General features: G+C 40.5%; 1 protein-coding gene and 1 long non-coding RNA gene across 2 annotated transcripts in view; both read right to left on the bottom strand.

Annotated features, from left to right (window-relative positions):
- Positions 1 to 1,112: 1,112 nt before the first annotated feature.
- Positions 1,113 to 24,861, bottom strand: part of LOC121708836 — a 139,007-nt gene continuing 115,258 nt past the window's right edge. The window contains exon 3 of the long non-coding RNA XR_006031776.1: positions 1,113 to 1,176. This is a non-coding gene — a long non-coding RNA (uncharacterized LOC121708836). The remainder of the gene's footprint in view (positions 1,177 to 24,861) is intronic.
- chordc1b (cysteine and histidine-rich domain (CHORD) containing 1b) lies at positions 11,094 to 23,111 on the bottom strand. The gene is made up of 11 exons (XM_042091754.1): positions 22,933 to 23,111; positions 22,418 to 22,467; positions 22,278 to 22,334; positions 21,927 to 22,060; positions 16,010 to 16,113; positions 15,769 to 15,827; positions 15,593 to 15,663; positions 14,591 to 14,696; positions 12,429 to 12,548; positions 12,019 to 12,081; positions 11,094 to 11,931 (listed from the first exon to the last, which is right to left on the bottom strand). Exons 1-11 carry the CDS (start codon positions 22,994 to 22,996, stop codon positions 11,752 to 11,754), a joined length of 1,008 nt encoding a protein of 335 aa, XP_041947688.1. The 5' UTR covers positions 22,997 to 23,111; the 3' UTR covers positions 11,094 to 11,751.

Below are 24,861 nucleotides of genomic sequence, written 5' to 3'. Positions count from 1 at the left end.
TTTTCTTGCACGACTACAAGTCAATTGATACAAGTGCTCGAATCTGCTTCTACGAGTGACGATACTTTTGCTCGTAGCTAGGTGATATAATAGGAGCAAAAAGATTTGTATGTGTGCACGTCGAGCGAATCGATCGAGAAAACAAGGCGGCCGGATCTGGATCCTGGATCACGCTCAGACTACCATTGCCTGCTCATAAAGTAAGTAACCACAGCATGTTTCCTTATCAATGAAGGACACACGATTTATAGTTTTTCTTTGCACAAAGCGAGGAAAAAATATTTGTTGCGGTGTGCGGTGTTAAGTTTTACGACCTTATTAATCATAATGTCTGCACAGCAAACAATTGCTAACTTGCCTAGCACTATCCAATAGTCTTCGTGCAAGATACAAGTCAGCTGTTTGAAAATTGCGATTGTGTCACATTGTGTGTCCTAACGATTTTGGACGGGCAGTGTTATATTTCTGTACTTCTAAACTAGTTATCTAGCGATAGCTAGCTAGCTTGATCTGGCACTGGAGGATTTAGCAAGCAGGTAAGCTAAGCTAAACATAGCTGTCATGATAATGTAAACCAACAAACAAGATAACTTTCTTCTTATTATTATCATGTTACTTACCTTATGAGCAGGCAATGGTAGTCTGAGCACGATCCAGGATCCAGATCCGGCCGCCTTGTTTTCTCGATCGATTCGCTCGACGTGCACACATACAAATCTTTTTGCTCCTATTATATCACCTAGCCAGGAGCAAAAGTATCGTCACTCGTAGAAGCAGATTCGAGCACTTGTATCAATTGACTTGTAGTCGTGCAAGAAAATCAAAGCGATCTGTAGAATTTTATTAATGAGAAATTATTTCACAGATGCACAACTTCGGATGCATTAGTTCACATTTGGGTTTACAAATGCACGAATGTTGTGCATGTTCTCAGATTATGAAACACGGATGTGCAAATGTGTTTCGCACCAACTGCGCTGCAACGATTGGAGCAAAAGTGTCGAGTGCATGACTCTTGAAAGTTGTGACTCACAGGATAGGATTTGTGTACCTGTAAAAAGGATTTGTGAACCCGTAGCCCCTATTTTGTGTTAACAAGATATAAAAAAAATGACTTTAGTGTGCACATGCAAAATCTGCAGTTAAATGTGCTCGCCACTTTTGCACCCAATATACCTTCACAATACTTTTGGGTCCAATTCAAAATGAATTGCTTTAATGGACCACATTTCAACTAATTACAGACACACACACGCACACAGACATATGCAAGCACACAGTTCCAATTTGGATTGGGTCCAATCCAAATGAACCCACATTTCAGCTGATCACACACACACACACACACACACACACACACACACACACACACACACATTCACACACACACGAGAGAAAGACATGCAGAGAGAGGGTTAAGCCCCTGCAATCCTTTGTGACTACTTCAACATTGATGTGTCCCATTTCCTGCTGTCACTGGAGTTACTTTCTGGCGAGTGAGGCTCCTTTCAGTGTTTCGGGAGTGTGTAAAATTCCACATTTTCACAATAATAAAGAGGCCCATCAAATTCAGGCCTTGGTCCAACCCCCTTAATCGATATTTAAAGATGTGGAGAGAGAATGCTATGCGGCATAAACCAATTATGATAGACTGCAGTAGAATGAGTCACCAGCCTCGAATGAAAATAGAGGGGTTTTTTGAAACAGCTCTACCTCACAAAGAGCAAACAGGCTGATCTGGGATCTGAGACAAAGGCTAAAATTGCAGACAGAACCGCTACTGTGGGTTTGATACACACAGGAGATAGACCTGAAATCCCTTTAACATGTGTTCTGAGCGTCACTCAGGAGCAAACACATGCAGCACAGAAAAAAATAGCCGCTTGTTGGACTAAAAATGACAGTATTTTTGGTGTGGTATAGAGAAAGCGACATCCAAAAATACTTAAACACATGTGTTCCACCATATTTATGTAATTTTCATTCAAAGATATTTGGGGACAACAGGCATTTGCTTTATGGCACTGTGCATCACGCCATATAGGACTCTGCTAAATAACTCCAATATTTGAAATTGCCATTGCATTTTTAATTTTGGTACAGTTTAGCTACATTTTGGGGTTAGCATAGCTCTCTAGAATCTTTGTGACAGAGGCATCGGGGGGCGGGGCTAAGTAAATTCTCGCTTCAGGGATGAGGAAGAAGGTGCAGAGATACATACTAGCTGTTACTTTGCCAAGAAAGGATTTTTTTGTAAAAACAAAATGTATGAATGCGCATCACTGAGGAACTCAAATAAGATTATTGGGTTTAACTAAATGGCCGCAGTGGGTCTTTAAGCTCTGTGTGTAGCACAGAGCACTGGCCCTCACATAGGCTCCACAATAAATAAATAAATAAATAAATATAAAAGTCTGTTGGATGACAGACTTTCTTATCTTTTTGTTCCCCGTGATTTATGACTGGAGGCAGTGCATGTCTTCAGGGCAGTAGAGCTTGATGCTGCAGGCTTTGATTGTGGTTATAATCTGGTCTTCACATCCCTTTTTGTCACCAGCAGATGCCCTCAAGACTGGTGCAGCTGTGTGTGTGTGTGTGTATGTGTGTGCGTGCGTGCGTGCGTGTGTGCGTACGTGCAGTTGCGTAAGCACCCTCCCCCCCAAGAATGTGTGGGACACGTCAAAGCGAAGCGGTCTGTTTCGTGAGGATGGCTTTGATGTACAAACACTGTGTTCTATCCAGGAATCTCCACACAGGACACTGTGTATATGTGTGTGTGTGTGTGTGTCCCCATCCTTGTGCATCTGTGTGTGTGTGTGTGTGTCTGTCCGTCCTTGTGTGTCTGTGTGTATGTGTGTGTGTGTGTGTGTGTATGTGTGTGTGTTTGTGTGTGTGTGTGTGTGCGTGTGCGCGTGTGTGTGTCCGTGTGTATGTGCGTCATGCGTGTGTGTGTGTTTGTGTGCGCGAGTGTGTGTCCGTGTGTATATGTCTGTGTGTGTATGTGCGTGTGTGCGTGTGTGTATGTGTCTTTGTCTATATGCGTGTGTGTGTGTGTGTTTTTGTGTGCCCGTTCGTTCTCTAACCCATCAACCGCACCAAAGTTCAGTGACTCATCTTCAATGTTCTTCATGGTAGAGGCGCTTTGGGCCAGACATCCCTCTCAGCTTGCAACTGGTTGGGGATTTTGTATGCATCTGTTTGTGTCATAAATGTCATGATGCTCCTTGTGACATCTGACAGGAAAGATTTTTTCCAGTTTGTTGTGGTAGCTGAACATGACTCACAGTAGAGGAGCTACGAACACACACATTCACACACACAGACAGACACACACATACACATACACACACACACACACACACACACACACACACACACACACACACACACACACATACACACCATCACTGGGTTGTATCCAGTTCTAGAATGTTTAAGGGACCGTTCCTATTCCAAATTCTGACAGAACCATCTATAATATTCTGAGGGACTCATCAAGAGGTCGGTGTCCTAAATGATTCATCGCTCATTGGATTCTAGGAGTGTAGTTTCGGATTAATTACCGTAGAATTTTTTGGGGGACAATTTGGACAATCCATTAATTTAACAGGGAGAGCAGAGGCATGGCCATGGCTGATAGAGATCTCTCATTTCCAGCGCATTTATACCCGCTGCTGTTTGGCTCATACAGTTCACAGGGCTGTGATGTCGCCGCTCACGACACCATTACTGGAACGCCAGTCATCTCGCCTCCCCCTTCCTCTCCCGCTTCTCCTCCTCTCTTTTCAGCCTTCTTCTCCTCTGTCTCCTCCATTATCTCTCTCCTCTTTCTCTCTTCTCTTCTCCTGTCTCTCCTCCCTTCTCTCTCTCCTCTGTCTCCTCCATTATCTCTCTCCTCTTTCTCTCTTCTCTTTTCCTCTGTCTCCTCCCTTCTCTCTCTCCTCTTTCTCTCTTCTCTTCTCTTCTGTCTCCTCCCTTCTCTCTCTCCTCTTTCTCTCTTCTCTTCTCCTCTGTCTCCTCCCTTCTCTCTCTCCTCTTTCTCTCTCTCCTCTTTCTCTCTCTCCTCTGTCTCCTCCCTTCTCTCTCTCCTCTTTCTCTTTTCTCCACTGTCTCCTCCCTTCTCTCTCTCCTCTTTCTCTTTTCTTCACTGTCTCCTCCCTTCTCTCTCTCCTCTTTCTCTCTTCTCCTCTGTCTCCTCCCTTCTCTCTCTCCTCTTTCTCTCTCTCCTCTGTCTCCTCCCTTCTCTCTCTCCTTTCTCTCCTGGTCTAGTTTCTTCCATTTCTCCTCTCCTTTCATATCCTCTTTCTCTTCTGCCCATCCTCTCCTTTCTGTGCTTTTGTTCTCCACTTCACTGCTCTCTCTCTCTCTCTCTCTCTCTCTCTCTCTCTCTCTCTCTCTCTCTCTCTCTCTCTCTCTATCCCTCTCTCTCTCTCCTGTCCTCATCTCCTCTATCCCTCTCTTCTTTTCTCCTCTGTGCTCTTATCATCTTCTCTTTTCTTTCCTCCTCTCCATCCCTCTCCACGTCCCTGAATGCAAAATGAGGCAAATGCAGCTCTCTTCCTCTAATGGATGCTGATCCAACCTCCATTGCACTTAATGGCTCTCCCTCCATTTTGTCATTTATAGCCCATAATTAAGTCTGTTGTGTTAAGGCAAATTTGCACTCAAGGCCTCATTTTTATATTATTAATGAAAAGCTTTGCCCTATACTTTGTTGTCCTTGGTCGCAACCAGCACGTGAAAGCAGCATGTATTAGATTTGCGAGAAATTTTGCCGACGGTTGTAATAAAGAATACACACACACACATACATACAGTATGGGCCCTATCATGACAGTCTAAAGCGCATTGTCACTCCTCAAAAGCTTATTCAAATTTAGTAGGATGTCCAGTCCACATTGGGAATGTTTTCGTTATCAATCGTTGAGCGCATGGCGCAACAAGGTGTTCCTAGGTTTCTTAATCAGTCATGGGTGTGTTTGGGGCGTAACATCATTTAAACCAATGAGACTGACTTATGCGCAAAGCGCGACGTCAAAGAATGCATTGGTACTTAACAGTCAACGGCACATTTGAAGGAGGCTGCTTGTGAGACCGTATGGAATAGTCATTTCACTAAACCAGGCTTTACTAAAACCTTGCATAGCCTTCACACAATTGCACTCGTCTATTATTTGAACTCATTGGCAAAGTGAAACTAACTTCACCATGGTGTCAGTCAACGACAAGAGTTATATGCAGTAAGTTACTTTCACTATTGACTGACAATGGGTTACCATCGAACATAGGCTGGAAAAAGCAACACTTACCCTAATATTGCTCAAATGACTGAATAAAAAACTTTATCCTGCAGAGGAGTTGCTTATATCTCGTGACAGTGCGTCTTCAGCTGTGCTCCATACTTGTCTCTTGCCTCTCCCCTAATCACTTTTAACAGTCATTACCAATTTGCAAATTATGGTGAATAACTTATCATGAGATGTACTTCATAATATCTATTCTAATTATGTTTCCCATTGTAATTGTGCAATTTGTAACCTTGCGTAAATGGCGCTAATGGATGATAGAAGGATGGTACGTTGTGCACCCGCCAATATGACTGTTGACAATGCGCTCTTAAAAAAAATTGAATATAAACAACTCGCCATAGACTTCTGACCAGGTTTCTCTTGGTCAGTGGCGTAATGCGTTTTAGGTGGTGTACAATAGCGATTTTTAGACAATGCGCTTGGTCACTCCCTAAGTTGTTAATTGCCACACCCCTGGGCGCATTTTAAAAAAATAAATGGGCAAAATAAGGAATTAAACTTTGCGCAGGGTGGAAACGAGTTTTACACCATGCGCCAGGGTGCAAAATACAGCCATATATGTTTTAAGATGGATGACTAGGATTGAGTGCGTTGTTTTATCATTCATTAATTCCATTATACACCATTAGGTTGAGAGTTATAAGCTGTTTTTTTGTGTGTATGTGTGTGTGTGTGTGGGGGGGTGGTCCTTTGGTGTTTGCTAATACTGTTGTCAGTGAGTAAGCCTACGATGGGCCAACAATGACTAATCTCGGCTTAAAGTCTCCACGGTGGTTTGATGGTTTGTTGTTTGCCATCAATCGCCTCATCACCTGTTTGTGGCTTGTGGGAGGAAAAGCATCACTATCAGTCCCCTGAAACAGCTCAGGTGGGACGAGGCTCTGGAGATTTGTCAGCGAGCACATGGCGCTGAGACAGCCACATCATTACCACTTTATGGCTCAAGCTTCGGGGCCACAATATGCTTCCGATCGGTTCCCCTCCATGTTTTTTAAGGTGCTTCCGCAACTCAGCGAGGGATTCAATAGTTTTCAGCATCAGTCTTTAGTCGCTCAGTATCAGACACTCCACAATGTTTGTTCCCTTAAGCGAAAAATGCTTGAGTCATAGATGATGACATTATGCAGGTTTCTTTGTGGGGGTTAATACTAAAGTTGTAAATGTCTAGACGAAATCACAATCAGTGCGTAGGAAGCAATAATATGTAGTAGTGACGAATAATACTATAAACAACTATCCAGAATAATAATATGCAGTACACATAATGCAGAGGTTCCCATATTTTATTTTTCTATTTTACACATGGTTAGGAATTTATGATGATTGCTAATCCAGTTAATGTGTGTGAAATGCAATAACACTATAGAGTTCATTGTGCTAGGTCTCAAATAAAAAATAAATATAAAAAACAACCAAAGATGGTTGAACCCAAATTTGTATGTCCACTCTGATCCAACTAGATCCACATGTTGGGTTAAACGTTATGAGACGTTACGAACATAGAATCTGCTTTTCTCAACCAAAAGGCTAACTCACCTCCATTTGTGACAAAATTCAGACCTTTGTGAGTCCAAAGTGCAGCATAACACAAGGTGGGCTGACTTGAAGGTCACCTTGTCTGTTGCTAAATGTAGCGCAATATGAAGCAGGCTATAGGAGCAGCTGCAGCGCTAACGTGAGCATACCCAGCTCATTCGCCAGCAGCTGGGATGTTAGAGGTGATACAGGACATACATCCAGTAAGGTGATGGTGTGTGTGTAGGATGTGTGTGTGTGTGTTTGCGTGTATATGTGTGTGTTCGTGTGTACGTGCGTGTGTGTGTGTGTGTGTGTGTGAGTGTGGGTGTGTGTGTGTGTGTGTGCGTGCGTGTGTGGCTGCTGTGTGAACACCCGTCAGAAGCAAAACAATCTATTTTATGAGGGTGGCTTTGATGTTCAAACAGCATGTTTTGTCCATGTTCTCTGTGCGTGTGTGTGTGTCTGTGTGTTTGTGTGTGTGGTCTAAATAAGACTGTGCTTCACTGGTCGAAATACATGCAGCGAGTATTTTCTGAAGATAAATCACCATGGAAGTGCAATACATGATGTAATGAATTATTGCTGTTTACAGGAGAAAACAACACAGAGATCTAGAACATCTAGAGAGATCATCTGATGCTCTCAGTAAATATCTATGCATGTACTCTTCTGTGGTCCATGGTCTACAACAACTGCTTTGAATTTAAACTGTTTTTAACTATTTATGAACAATTTGAAATTATATTATTATTAATAAACTAAACACACATACCAATGTCACACTCTGCATTCTCATTAACCCCAGCAAACAGCAGTATTTCAATTAATATAACGTGTTTATTTAACAGAAATAGGAATCTATACATTTAAACATAAATAATGCGCATTGGTGTGCTCTTCTCCACAATTTTTGCTTGCTAAAAAATATGTTACAAAACGCCACTTTCCTTTCATTTTGTTATTCTTTTTTGTCTCCACACTGAGAGTCCATTCAGCGTGCCCATTCTACAGCGGATCCGAAGCGTCACGTTCTTTCTGTGCCAGACAATGGTCTGGTCACTGGGCCCTGCTGGCCAGCGTTGTGTAATTGTGCTCTGATGGCATTTCGGTTTGCAAATCTTCAAAGTACAAAGTGGAAACAGGTTTAGCGGATGAATAGAGCATAATCCTGAGGTAATCTTTGAGATCGCAAAAGGGAAGGTGGAGGACAAGATTAAGCTTTCAACCAGAAATGCACAAATGGACAGGTACGTGTGCGCACACACAGACACACACATTCATGCATGCACACTCCAGCTCACCCACTCTCTCTCTCTCTCTCTCTGTGTGTGTGTGTGTGTGTGTCACCTTGTGTTATGCTGTACTTTGCACACACAGAGATTGCACAGAGAGAGACAAAGACAAACATGTACACACATGCTCTCTTTCTCTCTCTCTCTCACACACACACACAGACAGACATGCACGCATGCCCTAACACACACACACACACACACACGCACAGAGAGAGAGACAGAGAAAGACTTGTGCATGCATGCCCTCTCACTCACACCTACACACACACACAGACAGACAGACAGACAGACAAAGACGCGTGCGTACATGCCCTCTCTCTCTCACACACACACACACAGACACAGATAGACGCGTGTGTGCATGCCATCTCACACACACACACACAAAGACAGAGAAAGACTTGTGTGTGCATGCCCTCTCGCACACGGGCGCACACACACACACACACACACAGAGAGAGAGAGAGAGAAAGACTTGTGCATGCATGCCCTCTCACTCACACCTACACACACACACACACACAGACAGACAGACAGACAGACAAAGACGCGTGCGTACATGCCCTCTCTCTCTCACACACACACACAGACACACACAGATAGACGCGTGTGTTCATGCCATCTCACACACACACACACACACACACAAAGACACAGATAGACGCGTGTGTGCATGCCCTCTCGCACACGGGCGCACACACACACACACACACACACAGAGAGAGAGAGAGAGCGTGTGCGCAGGCGCAGGCACGTCACCGGCACCATGGCATCTCCACTGCAGCGTGTCGGCTCTGCTGATAATCTCGGCACGTCAGCGGGAAGAGCGCCACGGCAAGTTGGTTATTATTGTTATCATCATAACTATTATCATTATCAGCTGCACAAGAACCAGCAGGTCTTCTTCTTCTGGAAGTCATGCGTCATACAGTCGGGTCGGATCCATGAAGTGGCAGGAAGCGACCCACACTGAATATAAAATGAACAAGAAGAAGAAGAAGAGGAGGAAGAGAGAGAGAGAGAGAGAAAAAAGGTTGAATCACTCTAGCACTCTTTCCATCTCTTCCACGCCCCCTCCCTCTCTCCCTCACCCACCCACCACCTCCATCATCATTACCTCCCTCTCTCCATCACGCTCTTCGCTCTTCTGTCACTCAAAACATTGTCTTTCCTCTCTCGTTCTCGCTCTCTCTCAGCCTAATTCATTTTCCAGTGGCTGCGTTGGTTTGTGATCTCATTCGCCACACGCTTTGTTTCTTTTTTATATAAACTCCCCCTTTTACAAACACCTCGTTTCTCTTGCAATCAATCTCTCTCTCACACACACACCCACCTCCAATTCATGTTATTTTTTATGTTAAGCACATCACATGTATACCACCCGCTGCCTCTTGGCAAAAAGACAACATCTAGTTATCCTCCATCTCAGAGACAAGGTGCCTGTAAGTACAAAGCAGATAGCTTTACTGAAAGAAATTTGTCCAATCAAAGCCACCCTTTACAGATTCTTGATTTTCACATTCACACACACAGAAAGAAAGAGAGAGAGAGATGCACACACACAAAATGCAAAAAAACGATTTATGTTCCAGTAAATGAAAAGTGACTTGTGCTGCCGTCACCTGGAGAGTTTAGGTAACTACCTATTTGAGGGGATGAGAACAAAGGTTGAAGGGTTTGTGAGGACTAAAGAATCATGATGCCAGAGCAGAGATGTCCATTCCTTCTTCATGTTGTCAATTATCTTATTCAAGTACCTTATTCAGTTACCTTATTTCAGTTTTTTCATCAAAAATGTTTTTATAACATCAGTGACATAACCCCTCTCTTCTCTTTTCACATCTAGATGTTGCATTTCAGCTGCAGGTACATCAGATGTTGTCTGGAATGAACAACTTGTTCACCAAACTGATTGTACTTGATATTTAGGTTACTTTTGGCAATATTTATTCTGTTTGATTTTCCGTATGTACTCAGCACTTACAGAATGATAGATAAAAACGTTATTGTCCACTAAATTTACATACACTGGAAATTTATCTTTGGTACTCTGGCAACATAAAAACACAGCAAACAGACAATATAGGTTAAGTTGACTACATAAGTGGTTAAAAAACATGAATGAATGAATGACAATGTCGACGAACTTGTGTGATAGACATCCGATTAACATCACAAAACCCTGATATTGCTGCTTTTGAGTTTAACAAGACTTGCCTGTACCCTTGCAGTAAGTCATCTACCTTTGGTTTTGGTCACTGGCAAGGTCGGTGCATGAGTCATCAACAAGACGAGACTGCCCGGTGGGGACCCAAAAGCTGCTTTCCCGCTTTACCTACTTTTCTCTGTGGGATCTCAAATCTGCTTTCCCCCAGACTATACTCAGACTTGTATCCTCACAAACATTTTGTGGACATCATATTCCCTAAATAACTGCTTAGATACTACACAATGTTCTGTTTCCATCAATTTAGGACATCATATTCTGTAAATAACTGTTTAGATACTACACAATGTTATGTTCCCTTTCATTTAGTGGACATCATATTCTGTACACAACTGTTTGGACACTACACAACATCCTGTTCCCATTCATATTGGGTTTTTGGATGCACAAGACATTCATGCCTAATATTTATTTTTCTGTATTCCTTTTTTGTCAATCTTTACAATGAGGTTCCAATATCACCGCAATACTAAAAATTCAAGGAACCTTGAGAGAAATGTGGGTGTGACCTAATTTCACAGAAGGAAATACATACCTGGTGGATGAATGCATACATCCCATCAAATTGAAGGCATACACTACATATATGTAACACTATATTTGAAAACATTAAATATTTTTGAATCATCATTACTGCAGCTAGTCTATAAATTTCTGTATTTTACACATAAGGCATAAAAAATCATGTCAGTATTTACCAAGGTAGGTCTGTTTGAATTAAGAGATGTCTTTCACACTGCAGAGTGAGATTATCATGAATCTTTATTTAAAAATGTTTAATTGGTTCACTCAAAGAAACATACTACTGGAATGCAAACATGTGACATACTTACACTCTCTTCAACCAAATACAGGACATGTAGGCAATGATGGGGAAACACATGGATGAGAAAGTGTGACGGTGAGCTAAAATCACGAATAAGACTGACTTCCTGTGGACCAAATCATGGAGATACTGTATGGAATGACATTGGTTTGATTTGCATCAAAAGGTATGATTAAGTAGGAAATAAGAAACATTCCTGTACAGAGTTGATTGTTCCATCAACAATTACTTTCATGCAGTAGGTAAATGCAACACCTCGGATTCTATTGATTTCTGCTTGGCTCCATCACAGAGAACCATGGCAACATAATTATAACAATAATAATCCCTTCCTCCATATCTCTTAGAAGGCTGGGTCACACTTTATTGAAGTAACTTCAAATACAATGTACTTACGTAGTTTAAGTCATAAAGAGTTTTCATACAATGTCCATCTTGTGCAAGTACATGCAGTTAAAAAAATACTATCCTCAATCCCGCATTAACCATTAACAGTACAGTGAACTTATTAATGACCTAACTATTCAGTACATCGTACTGAAGGCTACCCAAAATCAAGTGTGCCCAAAAGCTGGTTTAATCACATTCCTCATCGTCGCTGTCGCTATCGCTGTCTTTTGCCTTCTCTGGCTTCTGAGGTAGGGGGACCACCGGTGGAAGGTCAAGTCGAGCCCAGGACATGGGTTCGGCCTTCTTCATAGCAATCTCAATCTTAGCAGCCATCATGTTCACCGAGCTTTTGCTAACGTCAATGACCTGAGCCAGTGAAAATAGAAATAAGTAAATACTTTACAGAATAGGCATTTGCCCTGATATCTTTTAAAAAAGAAAGGATGTTCTTACCCCCCAAAGACTGATCTTCTGCTCAAACTCCTTATCGCCCTCAAATATGACATGAACATTGACCTGCAATGACAATAATCTTCAATATCAGTGTCAATGTCAGTGGCAACACAGCACACTATAAACTTGCACTGCGAGCCACACAAATGAATACTTGACATCAGTTACATTAATAACGTCACTAAAACTTAACAGTTTATTTGTAAATGATGTGTAAGTGACATTTTAGATTTTTTTCTAATGAGAAACAAGTTCCCTGGTTGCTTTGTGTTCCCTGGTTGTGTTAGTATCATTAAAAAGTCAACTTACTTGCCCATCAAATAACCCAAATATAGGCAATGGTCTGAATTTAGATTAAAGCCAAACAAAATAAATGCCTACTGGCAGCCATTTTGTGTGCAAGCTCTTACCGTAGTGCTGTTTCCCTCCACATAGCTCAGTTCGGGGATGGAGTTTTTGGCATAGACGGAAATTATGACCTGCCCTCCAGTCTGATGCCAATCAAACCTGCACGGTACCACCTTCTTATCCTGAGGTACAAAACATAAAACATCCAATCAGTGCAATCAGCAGTACTATTAGTGGGCAATGTTCATGAAGAGTAAAAAACAAAACAGTAGAAGCAGAAAACAGTGAATACATTCTGATGCCATGTGCAGTTGTCCTGGTCATGAAACTGTTGAGTACTTTTAGACTTAAAGGAGAATTCCGGTGTGATATTGACCTAAAGTGTATTGAAACATGATACCGAGTGTGAACGTATGTCTCATAGCCCATCTCGACTTGTCCCCTGCACTCCAAAATCTGGCGCTAGTTAGCCGATGCTACCAACAACTTTTTCAGTAGTGGTGCTTCGGCATCGGGCTAGCCATGAAAATAAATCACTGTTTTACACCCATTTACGAGGCTCAATGTATCTCCACACTTCATTGGTAGACTTCCTAGGGCCCTGACATTTAAAACGAGACATTGAGAACTTTGAAAAAGCACTGGTAGTTTACTTACAAGACGATTTATACAGACAGTATCTTCACGAAGTTTAACGTTTGCAGCCATCTTGAATTTAGTCACGATAAGTCGAGCAACGAGTAAGAATGAACAGGTATGATAAGGGATCAGATTCCAAAAATAATTCAGTGGAAATGCATGGATTCCAGTTTCTTCCAGTAGCAGCAACTGGAATCCATGCATTTCCACTGAATTATTTTTGGAATCTGATCCCTTATCATAGCTGTTCATTCTTACTCGTTGCTCGACTTATCGTGACTAAATTCAAGATGGCTGCAAACGCTAAACTTCGTGAAGATACTGTCTGTATAAATCGTCTTGTAAGTAAACTACCAGTGCTTTTTCAAAGTTCTCAATGTCTCGTTTTAAATGTCAGGGCCCTCGGAAGTCTACCAATGAAGTGTGGAGATACATTGAGCCTCGTAAATGGGTGTAAAACAGTGATTTATTTGCATGGCTAGCCCGATGCCGAAGCACCACTATTGAAAAAGATGTTGGTAGCATCGGCTAACTAGCGCCAGATTTTGGAGTGCAGGGGACAAGCCGAGATGGGCTATGAGACATACGTTCACACTCGGTATCATGTTTCGATACACTTTAGGTCAATATCACACCGGAATTCTCCTTTAACAACAGTACTGAAAGCCTTAACAGCCGTTGAAAACAGTGTTTCCAACTATTACTGTGCATTTGATACATTGGACCTTAATTCAAAATATAGCTGTAAGCAGCAATGAGGGGGCCAAGCTGTTGAGCAAGTTGTCATGACAATGCAATGTTGTTACATTATACACAGATACAGCTTCTATCCACAAGCCATTAGAATGCTGATCGGTCATACTCTTCCTCATACCTAATCTCATCAACCTCACACTTCATCAGGGTTGTTCTTTTTTCACTCCCTTTTTTGCATTTGCTACTTGCATACACCCTATTACCCCCCCCCCCCATACACACACACACACACACAGGTACACCCTCTCCCCCACACACCCCATTACCCCCCCAACACCACATCACACATATAAACCTCCTCCCCCACACCCCAACCCCCCCCCCCCCCCCCCACACACACACACAAACCCCCTCCACCACACACCCAATCACCCCCCGTCACACATATAAACCCCCTCCCCCACACACCCCATTAACCCCTTCCCTACACACTCCATTAACCTCCCAAACATACCCCAGCCCAAATGAATAATAAGAACAAGTAGAATCACTAATGGTGCCTAGCAGCTTCGCTGCTTGGCCCCCAATGATGGGCAAAGTGCAAAGTCTGGCAAAGAGCAAAGTGTCTTGTGTGGTGTGGTGAATATTTATGCTCCAGTTCTTGCTAATGGTATTTAATTAGCAAAACGATTTTCCCCAAGTTAAATTAGCTTTAGTAAAGGCTTTAAACTATGCTGTTTGCCCATCATGCCCAAAACAAAGAACAGACTCAGAAATGCTAGTAAACGTAATCTTTCCATCATTATAGTAAATAATCATTATAGTAAATACACAGAGACTTTTATTTTGGAAAAAAGCACAAGTTGACCTTCAACCTGTAAGTACTCACACCATCCTTCTTCTTCCACAGATGGTCGCCCTTGGTGCAGCCCTCTTGCGAGAGGAAGGTGTTAAAATCGGACGTTTTCCTCTTGCAGCAGCTCCAGTACTTCATCCTGAAACAATGGAAACAAACAACAAAACATGAAAACAAAAAAACAAAACATAGAAACAAACCAACAAACAAGCAAACACATTCAGCAGAGAGGAAAGGAAAACTGCAGACCATAGACTGTATACAGTCTACGCTGCAGACACACCACCCGGCCTCCACTCACGTCTCCAAGGTAATAATCATACATTCTGAGCACATCATCCAGGCTTATTGGTATGACAGTCATTCAGCTAGCCACGTTAATGGAAGCGGAGCCATTCATATTTTTACCCATTCATCCTCGACTGTAGTCATGGCCCGTCTTAAAGGGCCAGGACCACAGTTTTTTTTTCTTTTTCTCACAGTTAAAGTTTTTAAACCTCTCTGAAGATCAATTCAAAAAATATGATTGAAGATCCAGAATCAAATACCCACCATCCTAAGACATTTCTTTAAATCCAGAATCAAATACCTACCATCTTAAGACATTTCTTTAAATACAGATCAAATACCCACCATCCCATATTTGATTTAATGTTGTATTATTTTTTATAAACAGTACATTATTATTTTGAATCACCTTCTTTTGTATTGTTTGGTGCAAAAAAAAAAGAAAAGAAAAAAAAAAAAATGGACATATATTTGTAAATTCTTGTGACGATTTGTTTATACCGAAAATGAGTCTGGATATCAATTAATACGGACACTCCATATGTTTACAGCTCTATACATTTGTCTACATATATATAGATATACCTTAGAAATTGTGACGATGTCACAATTTGTCTATACCTAAATTTTTGTTTTTAACCTCTCTAGACATCATTTCATATGGACAGCCCTATGTTTACAGCTCTATACATTTGTCTACACCAGTGAGAGTCATTCATCTCTTTATCTCTTCAATTCATCTCTTACCCTTCGTGAAAGATGGGGAATCCAGCATGATACATACACACTTCCTCGTTGCTCTCTGGTCCATTATAGACCTGAAGAGGCAACACAGAAACCAGAGGATCCATTAATATCGGACATTGCTTATCTGGAATCAGTGAATGTAATCTAGAGCAAGAGCTTGTTCTAGAGAACAATACCTTAGTGCAGCCTCCGTTCTTACAAGCGGTTCCAACCTTAATTTCGTCTCCATCGTCATCTAAGCATTAGCATTTAATAAAAATAACAATAAAATAAAAGTGGTGTTATGTACAGTACACACAGTGATTCTTTAACAGCAGTGGCGTTATATACACAGTGAAATATATATTGTACATATATTGTTCACAAAACACGAGAAAGCAAAAAGTGATAAATGAAAGAAAGTGAAAAATATTTCACCTTTTTTCTCTTCCTCGTTTTCCGAGGACAGTTTGAGTTTCTCAAGGGATTGCTTCAGCGACGAGGAGACCTTCTGCTGAAGTCTAACCAGGGGCTCGTCACCACTTAAAGAGATTTCACAAAGAGCATAAAGTTTCGTTAGCTTGTATTATAGAAAATACCAAAAGTTTTTTTCCAATCTTTGTTAGTAAAGAGTAACAGATTTGCTCAGGCATGAACAAATGAAAATAATCAATTTTCTCCCAGGCTAGAGCAGGGGCGGAGCCAGACATTGTAAACATTCGGGGCTTAGCCCATTTAATTTTTTTTTAAATAACCCCCTAACTACATAGTTCTCAGTAAAAATGTCAAGTTTTTTTTGCCTGAAATTGCACTGTGCCTATTTACAAGGGCATTGTTCCCACCTCTTTTGGGGTCAACCATCAAGTGCTGGACCTCTATAGAAAGCTGAGAACCTGTAGCTTTCGTAGGAAGCAGTCAAGATAACTGTGTGATGTACTGACAAAGAGCTACAGAGGCTAGAATAGTTTTTTCTTTCTGCCGGATTACAAGCATCTCTGAACTGACCACATTTCAGCCCTCTAGGTCACTTGATATCCCTTAGAAACACAACTAAGCCCTAGCAACCAGCTGTGTGCAAAAGTTGATCAATATAGAATGAAAATATGAGTGCTTTAGACTATTTTATTAGATTATTTGCCAAGGTATGCCCATGCGTTTTGTAAAATGCCTATGGATACTCCCCATAGGACTTTTTGTTATCCAAAATGCATACTGACAATCAAATGCACATGTACCCCTTTGTGTAGAAGCATAATCCTGGTCTCAAATGAAAGGTAACACTTTGAGGTTTCTTGTGGACTATTTAGATTGTATGTCAGGTGTTCTGATATAGACTGACTACACAAAATATGGAATAATTACAAAAAAGTCTCTATTTTTGCATTTACTTTGTTGGTTCAATGAGTGTGTATAAGATAGACTATACATCTGTACAACTAATATTGGATAATACAACATGAAGATTCAATTTCTATGGATTCTTGTGAATATTTCAGTACCCAATATGAGGCATCTACTTATTGTGCTGCAGCTACACTGCAGCCAGAAGTCAGGGTATCACCAAAAGCGGAGGAGGGGGAGGGGGGCATTTTGGATCAAATTTAATTGAGACATAATAAAATTAATCTGAGAATGTAAAGCACTATACAGATTGTACATGAAAAAAAGTTGTCATTTTTGGATTCCCAAGAGTCAAAGCTTTGAAATGGTGTATAACATTACTATGCTACATATGGTGCATACAATTGATTTAGAATGTTGGGGGGAGGTGGGGGAGGGGGGTAACCGTCCCGCCGGCGGGACACTGAAAGTTATTTGGCTAAATAATGACTTTTAGTGAATTTTGTGTAAACTAATGGACACATTGAGACTTAAAAAATGTGAAACTAACATTCAACAGATTCAAGGTATCTGACTGGCACTACACTGTGACACAAAATTATAGTTTTGGGTCTTTCAAGAGGCAATATCTGTTCATATCTGTTTAGCATGTACTTAGTTAATTAAGCGTTTCTTATGGTTTGTATATTATAGTATTTGTTTATTTTCATTAGGCTATTGTTTGATATGACATTATTGTTTATTATTGCTATTCTCCTTCTTCCTCTTCCCTGATCTCATCTGTGTGACAAATATATAGAATATCTTATACTATAATATACATAATATTATGATATAATTACAGTATGGCCAGTCATCATGATACAAGGGTATTTTAGAAGGAATGCATTATCATCTTGACATAGGCGTTTCTAAATTATATTAATTTTGTAATTTAGCAAGATTATTCATAGGTTTCATCAGGCCCCTTTACACAGGTGCATAAAATCAAGCACCTAGATTATGAATGCAGACTGCATGGTGCTTGATTAACACACTTATGGAAAGGCCCTTTCCTCTCAATAGATCATTGTAATGTTTTTTTTTTTAGTTAATAATTAGTTAGGCAGCCAAAACAACATAACATTACTTTTATATTTATGTGGACTCTTGGATTATAAGATCTGTGGTGGTGGATAGGATATCAACAAGGTTTTAAGGTAGGCTTATGCAACATATGACACTGAAAAGTTGACATGGGCAGATAACTGTTAATGTTTTTTTCTGACATTTCAAAACAGTGTAGCCTAATTTATTACAAGACGAGGATCACTTTGTTTTGGGAGCTGGAATTTCTTATTCTGCAGTAGGCTTAGCTAGCCTATGAAAGTATTGAATTTGCCTTTTCCGCCGACGAACGAGGACATTTAACGTTAACGTTAAGCATTTAGGGAGCTAGCCAAGTAGCCTAACGTTAGCCTGCCTAACTGACAGAAAGCTCTTAACGTGAAATCACCAACCTGAAACAACACCATCCGTCAGTTCACTGGGCGATGCTGTTGCTTGAACGGAGCTGGGTGGTCTTTTGAAAAACTTTCTAATATCCATAACGTTTCAACAACATGTACACAAAGTGTTTTATCACAGACTGTAAAAATGACAGACTTCTGACAGAGGCTTTTTGGAACACCGAAGCCATGACGTAGCGTTGTCAAGGCAGCATTTTCACTGGATCTAAACAAATCAATCTAACCATTGAAATCACCATAGCCCAGAGACCTGGCATAGATCGTGTAGCAAGTCTACAAGATCTACTGCCCTCTGGGAAGAGGTACAGAAGCCTGCGCTCCCGCACCACCAGACTCACCAACAGCTTCATACACCAAGCTGTAAGGATGCTGAACTCTCTCCCTCCTCTCCCCCCTCCACCCTCAGCTACATAACATCCTGGACATTGGACCCACAATGGCCGCCTGCACTACTCCACTTGCACACTTGCACACTTGTACACTTTACAACTTGTTGTTGTTGTCCTGAAAACACAACACTTCTGCTGCTCTTACATAACTTGCACCACTATGCCACTTTCTTTCTTACTTAGGTCAAACAGAACTACCCAAGCCTTTTATTGGCCTGACTTTGCACTAGTATTTTATTGACTGTCTATGCACAATTTCAACCAAATTTTGCTGCTCTTATTTTTTTTATTATTATATGTGCCCTCTTATTTACTTACTTTTTTGTTTAATTGAATGTGAAACGTAATTTCGATCTCTTTGTATGTCTGGAACATGTGAAGAAATTGACAATAAAGCTGACTTTGACGTCAAATTATGGGCTTTGAAAATAAGGGATATATTTCCTCAGTAATAGAGCATTTGGTGACATTTATAGAGAAACCGAGGGGAAGTTATATTGGAAATAAGAGTTGCCGGGAATTTAAAACACTAAAAAAAGATTCGGGGCTTAAGCCCCCTAAGCCACCCCCTAGCTCCGCCACTGGGCTAGAGTACACTGGTAAAATGACAACAACATATCTTGTCTCCACAACATTCTACTAAAGAACTCTGAAACACTGGCAGCACATTATTAACACATTAAGGTGTAGGCAAAGATCTTTGATTACTAGCAAGATAGAGCAACGTAATTCGTTACTATGGGAGCAAAACAGGACAGTTCCGGTCTGCATAAGTGGGAGTGTCACCTTACGTCACTAAATAAACTTTCTCTCTTAATAAGCAATAAGAACAGATAAACATAATTGTGTTCACATTATGTATGATACCAATTAATCATTCTTTAGGACAAGATATGAATAATTTAATTAGTCATCTGAACCAAGCTAGCTAGCTAGCGCTAGCTTAAAATGCTATACAAGTGGATGGGAGTAGCTATGGCAATACAGCTATATGCGCTAACAAGTGACTAGTAGTTGAAGGACTTCGCTTAAACTTAATATACTGTTGCAAATTCACTTGAGTATAAACTATCCACTTTAACTAATGTCAGTAATGTTATTCAGCTAGTTGTCATTTCAAAGAAATTACACTTCTCCGTTTAAAATGTTACCTTAGCTAAGAGGCTAGCTAGCATGCTAACAACCGGACAGTAACTGGCAGCAGCATGGTCTGATATTAAGTTATTTTATTACAAATCCGAACACTAAAAAATTACAGTTTTAGGCTTGAAATGATCCCAAACACTTACAGATTATGACCAAAATTTCCAAGAAACCCTCAAGAAATCCAGAAAGACATAATGACCAATTTATTGGTAAAATTTCACAAGTCTCCATTGACATTAGTGCAAAGAGGGTTTACTCTGGTCTGCATAAAGGGGGGGATTTTCCCCCCTCCCCCTTGCAATAATCGAACACGGAAATTGTCGAACGTTTGCGCCTCTCGCTCCGCTTTAACCCTCTCTGGTGTAGGTTTTTGAACATTCTAAGTTCCGCAACAATTGAAGGTTCTAAAATTCTATGTTGAATTCAATGAACCCAGATATTCTTTAGAACGTTCATTTCACAACATTCCCGTCACACCGGTGTGACGGTACTCCTTTAAGGGTTAAAAGCACAGCCCTCGATCTGAAAGGCTGTTGATATTGTAGTTCACCAGCCCATCAAATACACCTCTTCCTTCTGCACTCCAACACTGGAGCACTAGCTCCCCTTGTTGTTGATTGCCTAGAATAGCATATGGCTCCATAAGTCCACTTATTGATTTCCTATTGACAGAGCCAGGGTTTTGCAAAAACACGCACACAGAGCAGACAGCTAAATTCAAAATGAGATCTCCAGCTTTGTCCCGCCTAGTTCTGCTTAAGTAACGTAACATTTAGACCAGTGCCTTGTATTTCTTAATTTCATCTCCTCAGATATAGCAATCCTCTTGTCTCAGACCTGGTGCAATTTAAATTAAGCTTAAAATCTTAAAGTTGGGTCATTCCACGTCAATTCAACCAGGGCCCACGCACTTAGGTCTCAAAAAATTCTGAAAAAATTACCAGGTGTACCTATGTTACCCAGGAGACACACTGTAAAATTACTCTTATGTAAGATCAATACTTTCCAAGATACAGCCAGTTTCACAGGGGGAGGGGGGTGTCGATTATGTTCGGCCTCTTTTTTTGTCAAAATGCCCACAGCGCAAGAACTAAACAATGTAGGAGGCTCAAATTTTGCATGCTGGTACATAAATAGGAATAGTATGTAGCAAAATCGTCAAATTTGGTCTGGATAATGCTGCATGGTCATAGCTGTCCCTCAAAGTTGATACAAATTTTATTGGAGTTTTTGTCTGGGCTCTGTTTAAGCCGTCAGAAGACATATTTGTACTCAACATAGGCTCTTGATTTATTTTCCTTACTGAGATAAGTAGAAACACTCTCACAAAAAACAATGAACAGAAAATAAATTCCTTCAGGGTCTGAACAGCAGACCTTACAAGTCTAAAAAATCATTTTGGTTCTCATTTTCAGAGCACCCAAACACCTTGTGGGAATATACAAAGATTTTTTAAATATTTTTTTCTTTATTCTCCATGATCTTTTCTTTTTAAAAACACCAATTTGACTTGTCTTATGCAAATCTTTCTTTTTCACTTTCCACCCTGAACATGGGCAAAATGCACCATTGACATCAATATGTTTTGTATATCGACACCCCCCTCCCCCTGTAAAACTGGCTGTATCTTGGAAAGTATTGATCTTACATAAGAGTAATTTTACAGTGTGTCTCCTGTGTAACATATGTACACCTGGTAATTCTTTCAGAATTTTTTGAGACCCAAGTGTGTGGGCCCTGGTTGAACTGACGTGGAATGACCCAGTTCTCTTTTGCTATTCTTTAGGATTTAGGAGAAACAGGTCAGAAGTCAGTCAAATAAATGCTTATGTATTTCTGTGAGACAAAGACAAGACTGTCACAGTGATATTCAAGTGGTCAAGTGAGAGAAACATTTTACAAGTATAGTGTATTGTCTATAAGGACTTGCACTTGAGTATTGACTAGTGAAGCTAACTTCTGAGTTCTTACCTTGGTCGCTGAATAGTGTGTAGAGGTTTGGGGGCTTGTATAAGGCACTCAAATTTCTTTTCGTTGCCTTCTTTCTCTTCAGGTTTCACCGGCTCAGGGGGTTTCTCCTTGTTGTGTGGTCCCTTTGTGCAACCCTTTAAAGAGCATCCAAACAAGCCTTACTTTGGCAAGTTCAACAACCATGTTGACCAACATGTTCACAGTTTCTCTGGAGGATACCAAAGTGTTTGCTATATTAGGCTACTTCTTGGAAATGGCATCAACTAACAAACTACGACTAGATTATTACTTGACAATTTAATAGTAAGCCTACTCAGATGAACTTAAACGGCAGGAATTTAGCTCTCTTACAGCAAAGCTGAGGAAATCCGAAAAGTCAGTTGTTCGTCGTTTGCAACATGACCAACCCTACAAAAAAAAAGTAAACAGTAGTTATCTGAATATGCCTTATGACAAATACATTTTTACAAATAATCAAAGTTTTGATCTACCTTCAGTGCATCGTGGAAAACTGGTACACCAGGATGGTATGTACATCCATCTACAAGGAGGCATAACATGTAAGCTTAGCATAATTTGACCTTACCCAGGAGGAAGGAGCAGTGCTCTCACTCTTGATATACAGCACAAGATCAAAAAGCCTGCCACAATCACATTATACATTGAAAACAGAACTAATTAAAAAGTAACGTTATAAACTGATTGACATAACCAAGACGATGAAACATGAGGGGGGGCAAAGCATGGTGTCTTGCCTTACGTTAAAGTTGCCCTCGCCAGTGTTTGCTACTACAGCTAATCGAAAACTCCTCTTCCGTGTGAAAAGAATAGCTCATTTAAATCCTAAAGTTAAATTCAAACTGTAACCGATTACTGCGTTAAGTATAGCTAGTCAGCTTACTCAACTGAAATGCATAGGCTGCTGTTGAGCTAATTTATGATTCCCATCACGATTTTTACAAAACAGGGCAAGCTATCTAAAATAAGGCGTATTTTCTTCTTTTACCGTCAGGATTGTTCTCCGGATCAAAGCGCTGTCCACATCCCTTATTGTAACAAAGGACAGACATGGCAAAAAATAAAACTATATATCCTGAGATACAGCTAACGTTAGATATAGTAGCCTAAAGGTTCTTCACTGAACATATCAGGAAGTCATCAGGATGCTCGAAGCTTTGCACACTTGGGTAATCTCGAGCTCTCTGGAAAAATCGCGAAGCTTCCGAAATATGCTTCGTGCATTACCGGTATAAATCGTATTATCCGCAATTATCTGCTTGGCCACTATGGTTCGCTCTAGGTTCAGAAATTCAGAAACCCCAGCCCCATCTGCACGCTGTGTATACAGCCTGGATATTTACACAATCTCAGCTTCAACCACATCACGTAGGATATGCTACGATGTTGTGAATAACAGATTATACAAACAGTAGGCCTACTGTGCAAACCATTACTGTGGCACCCATTAGATTTGTTGAAATCTGAAATTAGAAAATATTTCTGCATTTCTGGTCCAGGCTCCAGTTATTTGCATCTATATTTGACTGGATGTTTTTGCAGTGTTATGCCTATAAATTACCAATCTCGCAAGGGGGATCTGATACCGGTTGGTGGCACTGGTTCTGGCTCTGACACATTATGGTATCAGAAGTGTGAAGTAGATGACGACACTTTGACAAATCAAAGATCTAATTGAAAGGCTACAGCTAGAAGAGTTCATTGCTCACCTAAAGTGTATTCACCTATTAGCTGGTTTGATTATTGAGCTCAATGCAAACTGAAATAAAACCATGCCAATCTCTAGGTATGGTGAAGAGTAGGCTATGCGATGACATGGGGCTATTATAATCCCAAAGGCCAAGGGAACTTTATCAGGATACATATCCTTGATCCATGAAATAACTGGCCTTTAAAAAATAAAAATCTGCCTGCCTCTATGGGAATTTAACATAGTGGTATGTATACTTATGAACATTTATAGGCTATTTTAAGGAAGAACATTTATTTACGATACATTGTTCATTCACAAAGAAAATTGGTGTCCTTAAAGGTCCTCATTTATTAAATTATGGCATTAAGATCAATTTCCAAAAGATGATATTTTATTCCTCCTTTATACATAATAAATGAATAGGCCTATCATAACACAAATCACCTTGAGCTACAGGCTCTACTCCGCCAGGACTTTTTATATTTACAGCTCTGGAAAAAAAGAGACCACTGCCCAATTTTCTGATTTTTCTGAGTGACATTTGAATGAGTTGACGGTCATATTCAAATTTGCAGTGGTCTCATAAAACCGCCAACTCATTCGAATGTCACTCGGCAACCGTAGAATGACATCAGAAAAATGTGCAGTGGTCTCTTAATTTTTTCCAGAGCTGTTTATATCAAAAGTTCTGGCGGAGTAGACTATAGCTCAAGGTGATTTGTGTGATAGGCCTATTCATTTATGGCCTACTGTAGTGAAAGGGCCACCCACTGCTGAGCATTCAACATTTTTGGAACTTTTTTCTCTCAGAACAAGATGACATCTAGTTTTTCCACTTCAATCTTTCACTTGTGCTCTTCCTCAATCCATGTCAGTGTTTCCCATACATTGACTTATTTGTGGCGGCCCACCACAATATCAAAATTGACCACCACACAATGATTTTCCAGGTTGTACTGATTTGTGCTTAAAGCTGGTTAGCATCATAACCACGCTGCACTAATTTGTTAAAAACTGTTGCATTCAAGTTAATTCTGCAAACCTACCACCACAAATAGAATTCAATTCTGTGGGAAACACTGCATGTCATGTTAAGAACAAATTCAAAAACCTAGCCTAAACAAATTAACAATTAATTGATGAGAGATTAAATTAAATTAGCCTAAATGATGACCATTGGTCTCCATATCTAGGCCTTTATGCATACTACTAGGCCTATAGGCA

Source organism: Alosa sapidissima, chromosome 5 (assembly GCF_018492685.1).
Source record: "Alosa sapidissima isolate fAloSap1 chromosome 5, fAloSap1.pri, whole genome shotgun sequence".
Taxonomy (NCBI): domain Eukaryota; kingdom Metazoa; phylum Chordata; class Actinopteri; order Clupeiformes; family Clupeidae; genus Alosa; species Alosa sapidissima.
The sequence above is the reverse complement of the archived record's forward strand: the minus strand, read 5'-3'. Positions and strand labels throughout refer to the sequence as shown.